This window comes from Oncorhynchus clarkii, chromosome 20 (genome assembly GCF_045791955.1).
Source record: "Oncorhynchus clarkii lewisi isolate Uvic-CL-2024 chromosome 20, UVic_Ocla_1.0, whole genome shotgun sequence".
NCBI classification, from domain to species: domain Eukaryota; kingdom Metazoa; phylum Chordata; class Actinopteri; order Salmoniformes; family Salmonidae; genus Oncorhynchus; species Oncorhynchus clarkii.
The window spans coordinates 82,283,638-82,304,042 of record NC_092166.1 but is presented as its reverse complement, the minus strand read 5'-3'; the positions used below and the strand labels follow the sequence as shown (position 1 = coordinate 82,304,042).

The window sequence follows — 20,405 nt, the reverse complement described above, 5'->3', positions numbered from 1 at the left end:
TTCTTAAAACTAATAAAATAAAACTAATAAAGGCCTCTAAGTAAGCATTTCACTGTAAAGTGTAACCTGTTGTATTTGACGACTAAAATGTGATGTGTACAGAGGTAACCAAGACAACGCCAGACATTTAACATTCTCCTTGCAGGAGGATATTACGCTGGCAGCACAATCACAGATTTTTTTTCCCCGCCCTCAAAACATAATTCCACTTGTAAAGACATAGTAATCTTTGGGAATATACACTGAGTAGACAAAACATTAAGAACACCTGTCTCTTTGCTTGACATGGACTGACCACGGTGGGAATTGGATGTACATTTATTTGTAATATTTTATTGTTTATACCAGCATTTATGATACGTTTTAACAAATACTGGTATGTTGAAAAGCTAGTGTGTATTATTTAAATAAATATACTAACCAATAAAAATGTATAAATACCATTTGTTATTGGAGTTACTCATTAAGAGTCTGTATAATTTAAATTGGTTTTGTGCTGGCCAACTGGTGCTGGCTCCGTTCTCCGCCCACTCCATTCACTGCAATGCAATACTGTCGAACATCACAACTTAAAACGTGTTGTTTGCTAAGGATGGTGTATTCTGTTTCTTAAATAGGCTACTTCTAAGTTAACATATCTAAGTCACTGTGTGAACCGACATATCCATATTTGTTTCAATAAATCCCAAAGAAAATACATGCAATTCATAGGTCATTAGACCTAACTGTGTCTGACAATTTCTGTACTGCAAGGCCTACTTATTAATTTACATTTCAAAATACTGAAACATAAGGCCTCTATAGGCATACATTAAAATTAAGACTATAGACAGATTCATGTCTAGACTGTGATTAGACTATAAACCTTTCAAAGCATTTTTTTGTTGTTGTTGTATTTGACTCAAAGTGAATGACTTGACTGTTTGTTCTATGCAAAGGTTGTTGCCAACACAGTGGAAACCTCTGGTGGAAACAAGGCTGAAATCAGGAACAGAACCCACCCACAACTACACTGCGCAACCATCTTTAAACTCTTCCTGATTCAAATCGCTTCCCTTCAACATTCCCGAGAGTCAGAAACAAGTAAGACACAATTTATTTTGCTTTGAAAAGGGTTATAATTCTTCAATGTTAGGTTTTATACAGATCTAAGCCAACTCGACATGTCCTAGAATTGTGTGCAGGTTTAAGCTTCTGAGTGTCTTTATTTATATAACGTATGTGAAGCCGTTCGCATATCCGCATCTCGTTACAACATCTAACAATCGCCATTTAAAATCGCTCTTATTTGTGAACGATCCTGGGTTTAGTTATTGGTCACGGTTTAATTGTTATAATTTAGTAGTCTACAATTGTTTTCTTATTATTACTATCCTGCATTAAGGGCAGATCGACCAGATTTTAAGTACGCTCTAAAGTACCTTAATCTCAAACTGCCATTTTGTCTCAAATTCAAGGATGTGTAATTAGCCACAATGTGACATCTTGGAAGGCTAGATTGTAATATTATGTAACAGCTTCAGTGTAGCCTAGTATATATATTCATATTATTATTAATGTTTTTTCAGCATGTGTTTTACACGAAACATGTGAGACCACGGATTCTGGTTGGCTGGAAGGTTACATTGTAGCACTCCTAATGTAGCCTTAATTACGTTGTTTTACTGGAGTAGGACATTACTAGCGTTGTGGTGTTATTTTGTAGCGTTCAAATCAAAGGAGCCTATTGACGGATACATTTCTTGTGTTCGAAGCTAGTTCTGGAGCAATGAGTGTCCTTATGGGGCGTTCCTCTGCCCGGGCGTTGCTGCACCCTGACAGATCTTACAACGGCCTGGATAGGTATTTTTAGGTATTAGCAGATGCCACGTTCAAAACAACGGGGAACTCGGGAAATATCCCACTTCTGACTTCAGTGTGTTCAAGACAACTGGGAACTCTGGGGTGGGGGGGATTCAAAACTTGGGCATATTTCTAGAGCTCTGACTTTCCGTCCGTTTTTTTGCCGAAAGTTCCCAGTTGTCGTGAAAGCACCATAACCACGTCGTAGTTGCGTTACCCTGCTCAAATTGTTGTGTGCCATGTCATCGACGGCCTGTTTTAACGTATAATGTGGTTAGATGGTATGTAAAATAGCAATCCAGGCGTTGTAAAATATGGCAGGCATCAGCAACGCCTGGACAGAGGAACACGCCCCATATGTTGTAGAAATATGTCAGTCGATGACAGAGCAGGGCAACGGCACCTTAATCTTTGCTTTAGGCTGTACTGGTCTGTTTATTCCGATAAATCGATGTTTAGGTTAGATTCCATGGAGATGCTGGAATGTGTGACGATGCGAGAGGGCGTGCTGTAGGGTAGGGGACACCCAGTCGCCCTTCATATGTTACTTGTTAAATTGCTCAGTCTGGGTTAACCAGTCCGAGGAGCGTCTCAAAGGAGGAGTGCTGATGTAAACCTGTTTTAAGACAACAAAAAAACTCCCAGCTCAGAGTAGGTTTTAACATTATGTTAAAGACGTCCTCCGGCCATTTTACTTTTACTGTTGAAAAGCGATATCCCAAATATAAATGCAGTGAAGTACACACACCGAAGGGGAAAAAAAATGTGTTTTGGAATATTTTTATTCTGTATATTCGTATTCTTCTTTTCACTCTGTCATTTAGGTCATTATTGTGGAGTCACTACGATGTTGTTGATCCATCCTCAGTTTTCTCCCATCACAGCCATTGAACTCTGTAGCTGCTTTAAAATGACCAATGGCCTCATGGTGACACCCCTGAGCAGTTTCCTTCCTGTCCTGCAGCTCAGTTCAGAAGGACTCCTGCATCTTTGATGTATCTGGGTGGTTTAATACATAATCCGCAACATAATTATTAACTTGACCATGCTTAAAGAGATATTCAATGTCTGATTTGTTATTATTGTTTTTATTTAAACCTTTATTTAACTAGGCAAGTCAGTTAAGAACAAATTCTTATTTACAATGACGGCCTACCAAAAGGCCTCCTGCGGGGACGGGGGCTGGGATTAAAAATATAAATGAATTAAAAAAAAGAAAGAAAAAAAAAAAATATATATATATATAGGACAAAACACACACCACAACAGGATAGACAACACAACACTACATAAAGAGAGACCTAAAACAACAACATAGCATGGCAGCAACGCATGACAACACAGCATGGCAGCAACGCATGACAACACAGCATGGCAGCAACGCATGACAACACAGCATGGCAGCAACGTATGACAACACAGCATGGTAGCAACACAACACGGCAACACAACATGGTAGCAACACAACATGACAACACATGGTAGCAACACAACATGACAACACATGGTAGCAACACAACATGACAACACATGGTAGCAACACAACATGGCAGCAGCACAACATGGTGTTTGAAATGCACTACTTGCCTCCCGGGTGGGGCAGTGGTCTAGGGCTGTGCCACCAGAGACTCTGGGTTCGCGCCCAGGCTCTGTCACAGCCGGCCGCGACCGGGAAGTCCGTGGGGCGACGCACAATTGGCCTAGCGTCGTCCGGGTTAGGGAGGGTTTGGCCGGTAGGGATATCCTTGTCTCATCGCGCACCAGCGACTCCTGTGGCGGGCCGGGCGCAGTGCACGCTAACCAGGTGAACAGGTGCACGGTGTTTCCTCCGACACATTGGTGCAGCTGGCTTCCGGGTTGGATGCGCGCTGTGTTAAGAAGCAGTGCGACTTGGTTGGGTTGTGTTTCGGAGGACGCATGGCTTTCGACCTTCGTCTCTCCCGAGCCCGTACGGGAGTTGTAGCGATGAGACAAAATAGTAACTACTAACAATTGGATACCATGAAATTGGGGAGAAAAGGGGGTCAAATTTAAAAAATTTGAAAAAGAAATGCACTACTTGACTGAGGGAACTAAAATATGTATGTATGAGGGACAGAGGAAGTGGTAGGCATTCATCATTATTACTATTTCACACCCAGTGAGTCCATATAACTTTGTCGTTTGTTAAGCCAAATCTTACATCTGAACTAATCCTTGCCTCAACGAAGGGGGTGAATACTTATGCACCAACTATATTTTAGTTGTTAAATGTTAATTTGTAGAATTTTCTTTCCACTTTGACATGATGGAATATTTTGTGTAGATCAATGACCAAAATATGACAATAATGACACTTTAGTTATGACTCAAGGCTTCATGCATAGCTTTTATTTTTACCCATAAGAGCAGGAGTTAAACGTCTTAATTTTTACCCATAAGAGCAGGAGTTAAATGTCTTTATTTTTACCCATAAGAGCAGGAGTTAAATGTCTTTATTTTTTACCCATAAGAGCAGGAGTTAAATGTCTTTATTTTTACCCATAAGAGCAGGAGTTAAATGTCTTTATTTTTTACCCATAAGAGCAGGAGTTAAATGTCTTTATTTTTACCCATAAGAGCAGGAGTTAAATGTCTTTATTTTTACCCATAAGAGCAGGAGTTAAATGTCTTTATTTTTTACCCATAAGAGCAGGAGTTAAATGTCTTTATTCTCAGCACTTATGACTGATTTTCTACTCTGAGACGCTTTGTGGATTTGGCCCCTGGTGATGGAATTACTGGTCAATAGGTTGTAATAGTATCCCGTTCGTTCAATTGAACCCAGAGTCATTATCTTTCATCCATCCATGGTACTTCCACATAGTTCACCGAGTCCTCATTTTCCAGGATATTTTACTTCTGTAATATACTTTCAGGATATTTTTAGCCGAATGGGAACTATGCCTTTATACCAGGGGTAGACAACCATGTTTGTGGAGTATCTCCGGTACTTCAGCATTTTGTTTCAACTAGTCACCACACCTGATCATCTGAGTTAATTGATTAGTTCAGTGATTGGCTAAATTCAGCACACCTGGTCTTCAGGTCTGTTATATGGAAAACATGAAGTGTCTGGAGTCCTCCAGGGCCATGATTGCCTACCCCTGCTTTACACTATTGTTTGATCAGAGTTTTGGTCAGCGCGTTTCTCCAGTTATTATACCTCAGCTGATCCTTTAGTGAGGGTATGTATGATGTCACGTCCTTACAGCCCAACTAAAAACAAATAAATAAATGTTGCACTGAGAGTTGTGCAAAGTAAACTCTTAATTCACAGCTGTAATGGCTACCAAAGATTCTCCTGTATCAAGTACTACCTCTGCCGATGTGAAGACATACGTAATCAACACGTCATCTTTGTGTTTATAGTTTGTGTTTATTGAAAATGTGGAATAGGTTATTTATTATTCTCCTGGATTAAATGTTAAGGCAGCAAAATTTGAAGATTTAGCAAAAGGGGATTTGTAGACTTTCATTAGCGACTGTATATTCTATTATGTTGGACACAAGCAATACTTTTCCGCACGTGCAGGCATTTATGCATTTAGCTATAGTAAATAGTCTATCATTTTATTTGTGGGTTTACACGTTGAAACAAAGGAAAAGACTATGGGGCTGTAGCGAGGTGTAGGTGATCTCTTCTCTAGTGTCCACTGACTGTTATGATGAACCAGTGCATGCTTTTATTTCAGGGTTTGTTGTTTGTTCAGGTGATGAAGGCCATTCGACCAAAACTGTTTTAAAATTGTAGTTCAATCAACTCTGTGGAGGTTAACAGAGGTTAAACCTAGTCCCGGACTAAAAAGCACTTTCAATGGAGATTCTACAGGACCAGGCTCAATCTGTGTCTGGGAAACCGGCCCTATATGTTATTTGTACACTGTGTGTATACACACACACACACACACACACACACACTGAGTGTACAAAACATTAGTTGCACCCCCGTTTGCCCTCAAAATAGCCTCAATTCGTCTGGTCATGAACTCTACAAGGTGTCGAAAGTGTTCCACAGGGATGCTGGCCCATGTTGACTCCAATGCTTCCCACAGTTGTGTCAAGTTGGCTGGATGTCCTTTGGGTGGTGGACCATTCTTGATACACACGGGATGCTGTTGAGTGTGAAAAACCGTTGCAGTTCTTGACACACACAAACCGGTGTGCCTGGCACATTCTACCATACCCTGTTCAAAGGCACTTCGGTCTTTTGTCTTGTCCATTCACCCTCTGAAAGACACACATACACAATCCATGTCTCAATGGTCTCAAGGCTTAAAAATATTTCTTTAACCTGTCTCCTCCCCTTCATCTACACTGATTTGAAGTGGATTTAACAAGTGACTATAAGGGATCATAGCTTTCACCTGGATTCACTTAGTCAGTCTATGTCATGGAAAGAGCAGGTGCTCATAATGTTTTGTACACTCAATGTGTATATATATATATGTATCTCATAAATGTATATGTATCTCATTAAAATATGTTTTTTAAATACTTACGCCTTAACTTCTTATGCTTTCTTTCTTTCAAGTCCCAAAGATGAGTTATCCTGGTTACCCTCCCTCCGGTGGCTACCCTAACCAGACAGGTGGCTACCCCCCACAACCAGGTGCATATCCCCCCCAAGCTGGAGGCTACCCGCCACAGGCTGGGGGCTACCCGCCACAGGCTGGAGGCTACCCGCCTCAGGCTGGAGGCTACCCGCCTCAGGCTGGAGGCTACCCACCTCAGGCCGGGGGCTACCCGCCCCAAGCCGGGGGTTACCCGCCCCAAGCCGGGGGCTATCCTTCCCAGCAGGCTGGTGGTTATCCTCAACCAGGTGGAGGTTTCCCTCAGGGGGGAGGCTTCCCTCCCCAGGCCGGAGGCTATCCTTCCATGCCTCCAGCACAAGGTAAGGGTATTGCTAATATATTGCATTTTTGGATTACCCGATTACCTAGATAAGCACCCCATTCCAAAGATTCCTTTAAGTAACTCCGGCACATCTCAACTCTAAGGCTATTGCTATTTGCTTTCATGGTCGTGCAAATGTGTGCTTGTTGTGTTTTTGTTTTTTTAGTATACAGGACATCTGAGATGAGACCCTGGTCTGTGACCTTGACACACACTGGTTTAGGATACATTTTAAAATTCAAATGTCCAGTATATGTGTTGTTCTATGAAGAGAGTGACGTTCGTGTCCCTGATATTTTAAATACAAAATGTTGCACCCATATTGAATTTTAAACACCTGTTAAATGAAGTGCCTTTTAAAGATGTGCTCTGGAACTGTGGCGGTTACTCAGTGTTGAGGCATGCATAATTGTATGAGCAGAATTATTGTTTTACCTCAATTGGCCACAAAATCCTTCGTTTTTCTGGAAACAGTACTGGGCTATTTTCCCTACATTTTTCCCTCACATGGGCCAGCCCCCTAGCAATTAGAGTTCAACCAATGAGCTTCAACCCCTAATCATTTGAGTGACAGGGGGAGAGAAAGAGAGAGAGGTGCACATATGTTACGTAGTGTGCAATTTTCATTTTGACGTGTCCCTCTTGATTTCTAGAGAGATTTTAACCATAACATTTTCTCTTTAAGTTTCACCATCATTGTAAAGCCCTAGTTATTTTTTTTGATTTCTTCATTTCTGAAGATGATTATTTATTTATCTGTCCCTCATTTTAAGGTCAAACCTGTTACATGAACTGGACTCTTGTTAATATGGTACAAAAAAAATCCTTTAAAAAAAAAAACTATTAGGCCTCCCGGGTGGCGCAGTGGTTAAGGGCGCTGTACTGCAGCGCCAGCTGTGCCATCAGAGTCCTGGGTTCGCGCCCAGGCTCTGTCGTAACCGGCCGCGACCGGGAGGTCCGTGGGGCGACGCACAATTGGCCTAGCGTCGCCCGGGTTAGGGAGGGCTTGGTCGGTAGGGGTGTCCTTGTCTCATCGCGCACCAGCGACTCCTGTGGCGGGCTGGGCGCAGTGTACGCTAGCCAAGGTGGCCAGGTGCACGGTGTAGCCTCCGGCGCATTGGTGCGGCTGGCTTCCGGGTTGGATGTGCGCTATGTTAAAGAAGCAGCGGCTTGGTTGGGTTGTGTATCGGAGGACGCATGACTTTCAACCTTCGTCTCTCCCGAGCCCGTACGGGAGTTGTAGCGATGAACCAAGATAGTAGCTACTACAACAATTGGATACTACGAAATTGGGGAGAAAAAGGGGGTAAAATTCAAAAAAAAAAAAAAAAAACTATTTTTTTCAAAATAAACATTGAACATCTAAATCCTAGTTTAAAAGCAGGTGATCTGGTTCTTCTATTTCTGGTCATGTTCTGGTGTTTTGTGGTGGAAAACTGAGCGGCTTCAGCAAAACACGTCAAACCCGTTCTCCATAGATAGACAGGCTACTCAAGTGTTTGAACGCCTCTCCACATGTGAAGTTTTCATTCAATTGCCACTCCCTGTTGCACACACGAATATTCCATTCCCCCTCGTCTCAATTGTATTTATGGCTTATTTAAGTTGCGTTCAACCCTGTTAATTTATCTGGCATTTACTATCTTATTTTTTTACATTTTTTATAATTGAATCTCTTCGGATGGGAAAATGTGTTTTTTTATCTCATTAAGTCGAACATGTGCTTTTTATTATAGAATGTTAAAATGAAAATGTTCTCAAAAAGCACTGAACTGGATAAACGATCCATATTTGAAGTTATCCTGTGTTTTTTTGTATTTAAAACCTACTAAAAGATGCTCCACTCGCTGTGCTTGTTCTCCAGGTGGTTGGGGTGGAGCCCCTGCTGGTGGAATGGTAAATATAACTTATTATTTTACACCAAGCTAGTCATTACCAACATACAGCCTCTAAAACAGCTGGCTCCATCTACCACGTCATCTCCACTCCCTGTAACACGTGGAGTCTGTTATACGTCTCAAATAGCACCCTAATTCCTTAAAAAAATATAGATATATTTCAGTTTGCAGTTTTTTTCCCCAACACCAGATACAAACTTACAGACAAACAACGACCACATCTCTTCTGCCCAGACCCGCATGCTCACTCCTCTATCCCTAGTACCTGCATGCTCACTCCTCTATCCCTAGTACCTGCATGCTCACTCCTCTATCCCTAGTACCTTCATGCTCACTCCTCTATCCCTATTACCTGCATGCTCACTCCTCTATCCCTAGTACCTGCATGCTCACTCCTCTATCCCTAGTACCTGCATGCTCACTCCTCTATCCCTAGTACCTTCATGCTCTTCAAGCTCCCCTTTTCCTCCAGCCAGGTGGAGGTATGCCCCAGGGGTACCCAGGCTGTCCTGCCCCAGGTCAACCCCAGGGGTACCCAGGCGGTCCTGCCCCAGGTCAACCCCAGGGGTACCCAGGCGGTCCTGCCCCAGGTCAACCCCAGGGGTACCCGGGCGGTCCTGCCCCAGGACAGCAGCCCATGCCTGGCTACCCTGGTGGTGCCCCGGCCACCAACCCTTCCATGCCAGGATATGGAGGTGGTGTTCCTGCTACTCCTTATTCACCTGCCATCAACGTGAGAATCTCTATATGTTGTTGTCTTTAACGTGAAATCCTCAACCAATTACTCAGTGTTACATTTATTTACATAGGTTTTTTAATTTCCTAATATACTTTACAAAGTGTTTCCTTGTTTCAGTATTTAAATTCTTCAGTTTCAGTATTTCTATTTTTCAGTTTCAGTATTTGCTTGTATTTGTCATTAGAGAGGCTATAGGGGTGTTATTAAGGACTATCCAGGCGCTGACCCTCTGAGGGATGTGGAAGTCCTCCGCAAGGCCATGAAGGGCTTTGGTCAGTACTTCATCATTACACACATTCACTTAAATCATGTATATATGTATGTAGGAGTTAATGAGATTTAGTACAAATCTAATAACACGTTATTTAACTGAAGTTTCTTCTGGAAAAATAATTAAGTTATTTTATTTGATTCTGTAAATCTTCTATAGAAAAAAACTTTCTATGGCTAGATTTGCATGTGTAGAAATTCTACAATTAAGAACATATTATTTAGTGATACACATTCAATTTACTCTCAGTTAAACTGGTAACAATAATATTAATAGATTTATTTTCAACAGGCACGGATGAGGCAGCTATAATTGAGATTCTCGGGAGCCGCTCAAACAAGCAGAGGGTTCCAATGGTTGCAGCCTACAAAACCACTTATGGGAAGGTGAGGTTTACACTACAGTAATGACCTTGTGTGCTTTCCTGTATTGTTGGAGTTCAACGAACACCAGATAAAGATCACTTTATTATTCATCCAATTGGACAAAGGAAATTCCGCTTTATCCTAACCCCCTCTGAAAGACATACATACACTACCGTTCAAAAGTTTGGGGTTGTCCATTTTAAAATAACATCAAATTGATCAGAAATACAGTGTAGACATTGTTCATGTTGTAAATGACTATTGTAGCTGGAAACGGATGATTTGTAATGAGAATATCTACATAGTACACGCAAAACACCAGTCTCAACGTCAACAGTGAAGAGGCGACTCCAGGATGCTGGCCTTCTAGGCAGAGTTCCTCTGTCCAGTGTCTGTGTTCTTTTACCCATCTTAATATTTTATTTTTATTGGCCGGTCTGAGATCCGGCTTTTTCTTTACAACTCTGCCTAGAAGGCCAGCATCCCGGAGTCGCCTCTTCACTGTTGACGTTGAGACTGGTGTTTTGCATGTACTATTTAATGAAGCTGCCAGTTGAGGACTTGTGAGGTGTCTGTTTTTTTTCTTTTTTTCTAAACACTCTAATGTACTTGTCCTCTTGCTCAATTGTGCACCGGGGCCTCTCACTCCTCTTTCTATTCTGGTTTGAGCCAGTTTGTGCTGTTCTGTGAAGGGAGTAGTACACAGCGTTGTACGAGATCTTCAGTTTCTTGGCAATTTCTTGCATGGAATAGTCTTAATTTCTCAGAACAAGAAAAGACTGACGAGTTTCAGAAGAAAGTTCTTTGTTTCTGGCCATTTTGAGCCTGCAATTGAACCCAAAATGCTAATTCTCCAGATACTCAACTAGTCTAAAGAAGGCCAGTTTTATTGCTTCTTTAATCAGGACAACAGTTTTCAGCTGTGCTAACATAATTGCGAAATGGTTTTCTAAAGATCAACTAGCCATTTAAAATGATAAACTTGGATTAGCTAACACAACATGCCATTGGAACACAGGAGTGATGGTTGCTGATAATGGGCCTCTGTACGCCTATGTAGATATTCCATAAAAAATCTGCCGTTTCCAGCTACAATAGTCATTTACAACATTAACAATGTCTACACTGTATTTCTGATCAATTTGATCTTATTTTAATGGACAAAAATGCTTGCTTTTCTTTCAAAAACGAGGACATTTCTAAGTGACCCCAAATTTTTTGAACGGTAGTGTATATATTTATGTATTCAGGATATAGCAGTGGACTGCCACACTGGGCGCCATGGAGCAGTTGTTGTGGGAAGTGCCTTGCTCAAGGCTCTGGTTAAAAGTATTGCACTATAAAGGGAAATAGGGTGCCATTTTTAGGGCACTTATACACACTGTATCTTGAGTGACCTCTTACGGAAATCTTCTATTTCACAGGATTTATTCCATGATCTAAAGTCTGAGCTGACTGGGAACTTTGAGAAGCTGGCTATTGCCATGTTGCAGACGCCAGCCAAGTTTGATACATCTCAACTCAAAGAAGCCATAGCGGTTAGTTGGGCTTTTATTCATTATTCTCTACACCGGGGGGGGGGGGGGGGGGGGGTCATGTTCATTAGAAGTTCTTATATTATTGGACAAGTTCTGATAGTAACCACCCCACTTAGGACTGTTTTTTTTAAACGTTTTCTTCCTACTGAACACAACCCAGATTGTCTTTATAGCAGGCACCTTTTCTTTGGGGTCTCTTTTAGTGAGCCATCTCAGTAAGGAACAGAAAGAAAAGCTCAATTTTTTTTTTTAAAAGACAAAAAGTCAGGCATGTTGGAGGCGTGATTTGTTCATTGCTCATCATACGTTGTACAAAATCAAAATAGCCGTAGTTACTGTATCAAGAACAAGTTGCTTTTGATCATAGTATACTTGAACAATAAATGTTCTTATCTTCAAGATGATTCTTAGTCATTCGATTTTAGTAAATGTTTTTACTTGTAACATTCGTATATGTGTTTATTTATTTATTTTACCTTTATTTAACCAGGCAAGTCAGTTAAGAACAAATTCTTATTTTCAATGACGGCCTAGGAACAGTGGGTTTAACTGCCTGTTCAGGGGCAGAACGACAGATTTGTACCTTGTCAGCTCGGGGATTTGAACTTGCAACCTTTCGGTTACTGGACCCAACACTCTAACCACTAGGCTACCCTGCCGCCCCATGTGTAACATGTATAACCTGTTTTTGTTCTCTGGACAGGGTGCAGGTACTGACGAAGCCTGTCTGATTGAGATCCTATCATCTCGCTCCAATGCAGAAATCAGAGAAATTAATCAAATTTACAAAAACGGTAAGTGTCTGGCCTATTCCCGAAACGCACAGTAATTCATCCATATTCTGAAACACACAGCGTTTTCAATTGATACTCAGTTCGTCATACAAGTAAATGTGTCATAGCTATGTTGATACATCTTGACCGGTTGAGTGTTGGGAAGGCAGCAAGACAAATTTTACTTTTATGATGATCTGAAATGCTTTGTGTTTCAGGGTAGGGCTGAAATGCTTTGTGTTTCAGGGTAGGGCTGAAATGCTTTGTGTTTCAGGGTAGGGCTGAAATGCAGGTTGTTTCAGGGTAGGGCTGAAATGCTTTGTGTTTCAGGGTAGGGCTGAAATGCTTTGTGTTTCAGGGTAGGGCTGAAATGCTTTGTGTTTCAGGGTAGGGCTGAAATGCAGGTTGTTTCAGGGTAGGGCTGAAATGCTTTGTGTTTCAGGGTAGGGCTGAAATGCTTTGTGTTTCAGGGTAGGGCTGAAATGCTTTGTGTTTCAGGGTAGGGCTGAAATGCTTTGTGTTTCAGGGTAGGGCTGAAATGCTTTGTGTTTCAGGGTAGGGCTGAAATGCTTTGTGTTTCAGGGTAGGGCTGAAATGCAGGTTGTTTCAGGGTAGGGCTGAAATGCTTTGTGTTTCAGGGTAGGGCTGAAATGCTTTGTGTTTCAGGGTAGGGCTGAAATGCTTTGTGTTTCAGGGTAGGGCTGAAATGCTTTGTGTTTCAGGGTAGGGCTGAAATGCTTTGTGTTTCAGGGTAGGGCTGAAATGCTTTGTGTTTCAGGGTAGGGCTGAAATGCTTTGTGTTTCAGGGTAGGGCTGAAATGCTTTGTGTTTCAGGGTAGGGCTGAAATGCAGGTTGTTTCAGGGTAGGGCTGAAATGCAGGTTATTTCAGGGTAGGGCTGAAATGCAGGTTGTTTCAGGGTAGGGCTGAAATGTTGTTTCATTCAGGGTAGGGCTGAAATGTTGTTTCATTCAGGGTAGGGCTGAAATGTTGTTTCATTCAGGGTAGGGCTGAAATGTTGTTTCATTCAGGGTAGGGCTGAAATGTTGGTTCATTCAGGGTAGGGCTGAAATGTTGGTTCATTCAGGGTAGGGCTGAAATGTTGGTTCATTCAGGGTAGGGCTGAAATGTTGGTTCATTCAGGGTAGGGCTGAAATGTTGGTTCATTCAGGGTATCATGTAAATGCTGTGTTTCAGGGTATCATGTAAATGCTGTGTTTTAGAGTATGATGTAAACGCTGTGTTTCAGAGTATCATGTAAATTCTGTGTTTCAGAGTATGGTAAGAAACTGGAGGATGCCATCATTAATGACACATCAGGACACTTCCGTAGACTCCTCGTCTCCCTCTGTCAGGTAACTGTTGATGTGTTGTTAATATGTTGATTTGATATGTTATTAATCGTTATCATTGAGCTTTGAAAGTGAAGGCTAAAGCTGATTTTAATTAGGGCCAACTTCCTAAGTACTGAACATAATTGGTGCTCTTGCAGTTTCCATTGGATATCTGTTGGCTGCAAATATTAATGTCCCTAAGTTTCTTTAACAATTCTGAAATACTTGTATTAAACTGCTATCGCCCTCAAGATAAACATCTACTGTAGCCACTTCCTTTCTGAGAGTACGTCCCAAATGGCAACCTATTCCCTACATAGTGCACTACTTTTGACCAGAGCCCTATGGACCCCGGTAATAGGGTGCCAATTGAGACGTACACTCTTGAGTCAGGAAGTAAGAACTACTATAAAGATACCATTTCGAGTTTTATGGAAGAAATTACAGCAATTGGGGAGGATAAGTTTACAGTTTCCTTGCCTCAAATTCCTTCCAAGATACCAGTACTGCTGTTAATCATTTGTAAGGGTTTTCCAGAATACCCCCCCCCCCCCCCCCCATGGAATAATATAATCTGCATCCCAAGGCTCTGGTCAAACGTAGTGCACTATATAGGGTGTTATATGAGACTCGTCCCAAGGCTCTGGTCAAACGTAGTGCACTATATAGGGTGTTATATGAGACTCGTCCCAAGGCTCTGGTCAAACAGTGCACTATATAGGGTGTTATATGAGACTCGTCCCAAGGCTCTGGTCAAACATAGTGCACTATATAGGGTGTTATATGAGACTCGTCCCAAGGCTCTGGTCAAACATAGTGCACTATATAGGGTGTTATATGAGACTCGTCCCAAGGCTCTGGTCAAACATAGTGCACTATATAGGGTGTTATATGAGACTCGTCCCAAGGCTCTGGTCAAACATAGTGCACTATATAGGGTGTTATATGAGACTCGTCCCAAGGCTCTGGTCAAACATAGTGCACTATATAGGGTGTTATATGAGACTCGTCCCAAGGCTCTGGTCAAACATAGTGCACTATATAGGGTGTTATATGAGACTCGTCCCAAGGCTCTGGTCAAACATAGTGCACTATATAGGGTGTTATTAGAGACTTGTCCAATCCTTTTTGTTGTAAACCAATTATTCACTTCCTGTTTGTAGGGAAATCGAGACGAGAGGGAACAAGTGGACATCAACATGGCCAAACAGGATGCTCAGGTGAACACTGTTTCTTGTTCTGGTAATATCATAGAAATGTTACTGTTTTAAAGATGTATCTGATGCCACAATACTGTTTATGTACCCCGTAGGGTGTAGGATAACAAGAAAGTGGGCATGATCTATTATCTTTTATCTTTGTGTTAGAAACTGATCATTTTATGTTGTGTGTTTAGAAACTGTATGCTGCTGGGGAGAACAAAGTGGGGACGGATGAGTCCCAGTTCAACGCTATACTGTGTTCCAGGAGCAGACCCCACCTGAGAGCAGGTAGGTAATCATACTGTGTTCCAGGAGCAGACCCCACCTGAGAGCAGGTAGGTAATCATACTGTGTTCCAGGAGCAGACCCCACCTGAGAGCAGGTAGGTAATCACACTGTGTTCCAGGAGCAGACCCCACCTGAGAGCAGGTAGGTAATCATACTGTGTTCCAGGAGCAGACCCCACCTGAGAGCAGGTAGGTAATCATACTGTGTTCCAGGAGCAGACCCCACCTGAGAGCAGGTAGGTAATCATACTGTGTTCCAGTAGTAATCATACTGTGTTACCTGAGAGCAGGTAGGTAATCATACTGTGTTCCAGTAGTAATCATATTGTGTTACCTGAGAGCAGGTAGGTAATCATACTGTGTTCCAGTAGTAATCATACTGTGTTACCTGATAGCAGGTAGGTAATCATACTGCACTGTGTTTATATTACCAAGTCAGTTGTGTTTCTCTCAAAGGGTTGTAGTTCCTTATACTAGTATACTGTTATGACAGTACAGTATATGTCTATATTATATATGTCTATATTATCTCAACACTATTTCTACAAACATATTTAATTAGCTTTATTTATGTGATTAACCGAAGTCATAACAACCCTGCCTATAGTTATAACCTTACCATGTGGTTATAACAACCCTGCCTATAGTTATAACCTTACCATGTGGTTATAACAAACCTGCCTATGGCTCATTAGTGTATTATAACCCATATTACGTGTTTATAACAACCCTGCCCATAGTTATAACCTTACCATGTGGTTATAACAACATTGCCTGTGGTTTCGTTAGCATGTTATAACAACCTTATGACGAGGTTATAACAACCCCTGCCCTATGGTTCTTGTTTCTGCTAGTGTTCAATGAGTACCAGCAGATGAGTGGTAGAGACATTGTGAAGAGCATCTGCAGGGAGATGTCTGGAAACGTGGAGGATGGCATGGTGGCTGTGGGTAAGTTCAGTAATAACCAGCTGGTCACTGCAAGGAGAGCACAGTGTCTGTGATAACCAGCTGGTCACTGCAAGGAGAGCACAGTGTCAGTAATTATCAGCTGGTCACTACAAGGAGAGCACAGTGTCAGTAATTACCAGCTGGTCACTGCAAGGAGAGCACAGTGTCTGTAATAACCAGCTGGTCACTGCAAGGAGAGAACAATGTGTGACTTATTAGGAAAGTTCAGTAGCTATCACTTTTGGGATCTGAGATCCCATAGCTGTTGAATGTTTAGAATCAGGTGATTGAGGATCTGATTTGAATCAGGTGAATTGAGGATCTGATTTGAATCAGGTGAATTGAGGATCTGATTTGAATCAGGTGAATTGAGGATCTGATTTGAATCAGGTGAATTGAGGATCTGATTTGAATCAGGTGAATTGAGGATCTGATTTGAATCAGGTGATTTGAGGATCTGATTTGAATCAGGTGATTTGAGGATCTGATTTGAATCAGGTGATTTGAGGATCTGATTTGAGGATCTGATTTGAATCAGGTGATTTGAGGATCTGATTTGAATCAGGTGATTTGAGGATCTGATTTGAATCAGGTGATTTGAGGATCTGATTTGAATCAGGTGATTTGAGGATCTGATTTGAATCAGGTGATTTGAGGATCTGATTTGAATTGGTTTGATATGACAATGTCTGCATCCCAAATGGCACCCCATTTCTTATCAAGTGCACTACTTTTGCCCAGGACCCATAGGGCTCTATACAGGGAATGGGGTGGCATTTGTGACTCAACCGATTAGTAAGGTTAGTCCTGTTTCTTCTCTATGAGCTAAAGCCTTGTCTTGTTATGTTCCAGTGAAATGCATCAGGAACACTCCTGAATACTTTGCAGAGAGGCTTCACAAGTCCATGGCGGTAAGAAAGAAACGCTGTCTCTTTCACATCTGACTGTGCTCTTACTCTGACCGCGGGCACTCTTACCCTACACACTCCACACACTCTGACTGTGCTCTTACTCTGACCGCGGGCACTCTTACCCTACACACTCCACACACTCTGACTGTGCTCTTACTCTGACCGCGGGCACTCTTACCCTACACACTCCACACACTCTGACTGTGCTCTTACTCTGACGTGGGCACTCTTACCCTACACACTCCACACACTCTGACTGTGCTCTTACTCTGACCGTGGGCACTCTTACCCTACGCACTCCACACACTCTGACTGTGCTCTTACTCTGACGTGGGCACTCTTACCCTACGCACTCCACACACTCTGACTGTGCTCTTACTCTGACCGCGGGCGCTCTTACCCTACACACTCCACACACTCTGACTGTGCTCTTACTCTGACCGTGGGCACTCTTACCCTACGCACTCCACACACTGACTGTGCTCTTACTCTGACCGTGGGCACTCTTACCCTACGCACTCCACACACTGACTGTGCTCTTACTCTGACGTGGGCACTCTTACCCTACGTACTCCACACACTCTGACTGTGCTCTTACTCTGACCGCGGGCGCTCTTACCCTACGCACTCCACACACTCTGACTGTGCTCTTACTCTGACCGCGGGCGCTCTTACCCTACGCACTCCACACACTCTGTGACTCCGCTGATGGAAATGTCTAACCATGTATAGCCCTGAGACATGTCCTGTAGTTTCTATCACTATAGTGTTTTAGACATATTGTATTTTGACACACACACACACATTTAGACACCAAAGTGACGGCAACCACAAGCCATGTTTCATGCCTAGCACTTACTGATGACTAACCAGTCTGTGCTATGTGTTGTCCCTAGGGGGCTGGGACCAAGGACAGGACTTTGATTCGGGTCATGGTGACTCGCTCCGAGGTAGACATGCTGGACATCAGACAGGCATACCAGAAGACCTACGGGAAATCACTGTACACCGCCATCTCTGTATGTACCTGAAACAAATAATCACTATGCTAAAATTCTATTGTTGGAATCAATCCACTGCTTTTATGCTATGGAGGTAGATTGCTGCCAAAATTATGTCAATTATTGAATAATAATTCACAAGTAAATGATAATTTCTTGGTATGTCTGATGGAAAATGAATCTGTTTTTAACATGCTGTTACTTGTATGTGCTTTTAATTTTTTTACTTTTTCATCTGATAGGGTGATACCTCTGGGGACTACCAGAAGCTGCTGCTGAAGCTGTGTGGAGGAAGTGATTAGAGAGATATGAAGGAATCCCATATATCAATCAGGACAGTGACGCCATAGAATGAGAACCATAGAATCAGAATGAGAACCATAGAATCAGAATGAGAACCATAGAATCAGAATGAGAACCATAGAATCAGAATGAGAACCATAGAATCATAAGTGCTATGGCCGTTCTACTCATTCTAATTCTATAAGTGTAGTAGTCCATGAGAATGTAACAGACAGGATCCTATATCAACCTGTGATGTATGTAGTTATTTTTGCCAAATTTGTGTCTCGCGCCATAATGTGCTGGGTGGTGTATGTAGTTATTTTTGCCAAATTTGTGTCTCGCGCCATAATGTGCTGGGTGATGTATGTAGTTTTTTTTGCCAAATTTGTGTCTCGCGCCATAATGTGCTGGGTGACGAATGTAGGATAATGACTTTATTTGCTGCATATGCAATCCGTTATTGTTATTATATAGTCTTGATTCAGTTTCAAAAGTTTTTATTTTATCGTGATATGTGTAATCATATTTCATATGATCAGGATAATGTAATTTAAAAACAATGCAGTACTATAATTGACAAATTATTATATTAGCTAACTGCCAAATACAAAATGTATATGAATATTTCTGGGTTTGTGTCAATACGTGCAAATATTTTAGGATATTTAGATACTTAAGATATTTTTAAAAAGTTGGTTATTATAGCTTTATTGCTGACTGCTATATTCTATGCAAATTAGCAACTTGTTTCATTTGGAATGAAAGCCAATGATAATTAAATATCACCACACAACGCTGGTGTTTCTTTCTTCTCATTGACCCCTTCTAATAATGTAGGCCATTTTCCATTGCTTGTTTCCTAGATATAAACACAATGTTGCCTTTTTTTAATGCTGCAGACCCAAAGCCGCTATGGCATGCAACTCTTTCAATGTTTTACCATCTATTTTGAAGGCTGTTTAGTTCCATGCAAGTCAATATTTCTGTTTTTTAATTTCATCTTTCACTGCTATTTCTAAAATAATTTCAATGTAGAGTCCTTGTATAACTATTTGCCAATACTTAAAAATGTAATTATTTGTTGTCAATATTGTTTAAGGATTAATTCATTGCATAGGTATATACTGTATAGCCAGCACACATACTGTATAGTATAATTTCATGCCAGTAGTCGGCAGTTTGAACACAATGGATCCACTGAGGCATTGTAATTGGAAAATTATATAAATATATGCTAATACCACATTTGTAACTTATCACAATGGCCCAAAGGGCTGCCGTTATGTAGTAACTAACGTTTACAATCATTTGGTTGTTGTAATGTTCACCCACAGGCTTATAATGGTGTCCTTCCTGTCAAAATAAAATATTTTGACTGGCAATGATTTTCTGTTTCAATAATGAGATTGTTGTGCTTCATAACATTGATTATCATAGCCTGAGTGCTATTCTGTTTGCGCTTTCAAGTGCCCTGAGGGGGAGGGGGAGCTGGCTTGCTTGAAGAAATGTGGTTTCTACTTTCTACTGACAATTGAGATGTACACATTATGGCATAAGGGACAGATGAGCGGATAGGAGGAAACCCGTAATTTCGATGAAGACATTTAATGAGCGAGCTAAAACGGACATAGTCAATAACTATGTGCTATTCAGCAGCCACCCAGTGTTTCCCAACCTTTCTATAAGAAAGCGTTGCATGCATACCATCGCATTTGCGTTGTGGCATAGAGCAGTAGAGTGGAGGCACTTACAGAAGTTACAGAAGTTGGACACATGGAGAGACTTTTTAGTAGCCTAGGGCTCGGGAAAATGTGGCCTTTTATAAATGCATTTCATACTATTCTACTTCATTTTACATGCCTGGAGACTGGCAGAATATTTTTTAATACAGCACAAATGATCGAAATGGCAGGCAACTTTGACACTGAGAATCTGAGATCAACAAAAACGACCTTGTCTTGAATCCATCAATATATCTAGGTTTTGTGGAGACATATTGTAGGCTACAATATGAGGAGGAAATTATAGTCCTAAATATGTTTTCCAGTGTCACTGACTCACCCAATGATGCGCAACTCACTTGATGGTGATGGCCG

At 41.6% G+C, this 20,405-nt stretch overlaps 1 protein-coding gene across 2 annotated transcripts; it reads left to right on the top strand.

Moving 5' to 3' along the window:
- The first annotated feature begins 996 nt into the window (after positions 1-996).
- LOC139376987 (annexin A4-like) lies at positions 997-19,695 on the top strand. 2 transcript variants are annotated; one of them, XR_011627979.1, is made up of 16 exons: positions 997-1,083; positions 6,395-6,754; positions 8,621-8,652; positions 9,127-9,387; positions 9,578-9,665; positions 9,956-10,050; positions 11,454-11,567; positions 12,271-12,361; positions 13,615-13,694; positions 14,837-14,893; positions 15,070-15,163; positions 16,017-16,112; positions 16,965-17,023; positions 17,920-18,042; positions 18,267-18,433; positions 18,474-18,653. XR_011627979.1 is itself a non-coding variant. In XM_071120027.1 (15 exons), the coding sequence occupies exons 2-15, from the start codon at positions 6,403-6,405 to the stop codon at positions 18,324-18,326; spliced, it is 1,602 nt and encodes a 533-aa protein (XP_070976128.1). In that variant the 5' UTR covers positions 997-1,083; positions 6,395-6,402; the 3' UTR covers positions 18,327-19,695. The 2 variants fall into 2 exon arrangements, 1 of the variants encoding a protein (XP_070976128.1); XM_071120027.1 differs by having other exon boundaries at positions 18,267-19,695.
- The last annotated feature ends 710 nt before the right edge of the window (positions 19,696-20,405 follow it).

Excerpts from the sequence above, each read along its gene's own strand:
- LOC139376987 (XM_071120027.1), top strand. The coding sequence starts at position 6,403 with ATGAGTTATCCTGGTTACCCTCCCTCCGGTGGCTACCCTAACCAGACA. Across the intron at positions 6,755-8,620 it reads TTCCATGCCTCCAGCACAAG|GTGGTTGGGGTGGAGCCCCT; the intron begins GTAAGGGTATTG and ends CTTGTTCTCCAG. Across the intron at positions 8,653-9,126 it reads GAGCCCCTGCTGGTGGAATG|CCAGGTGGAGGTATGCCCCA; the intron begins GTAAATATAACT and ends CTTTTCCTCCAG.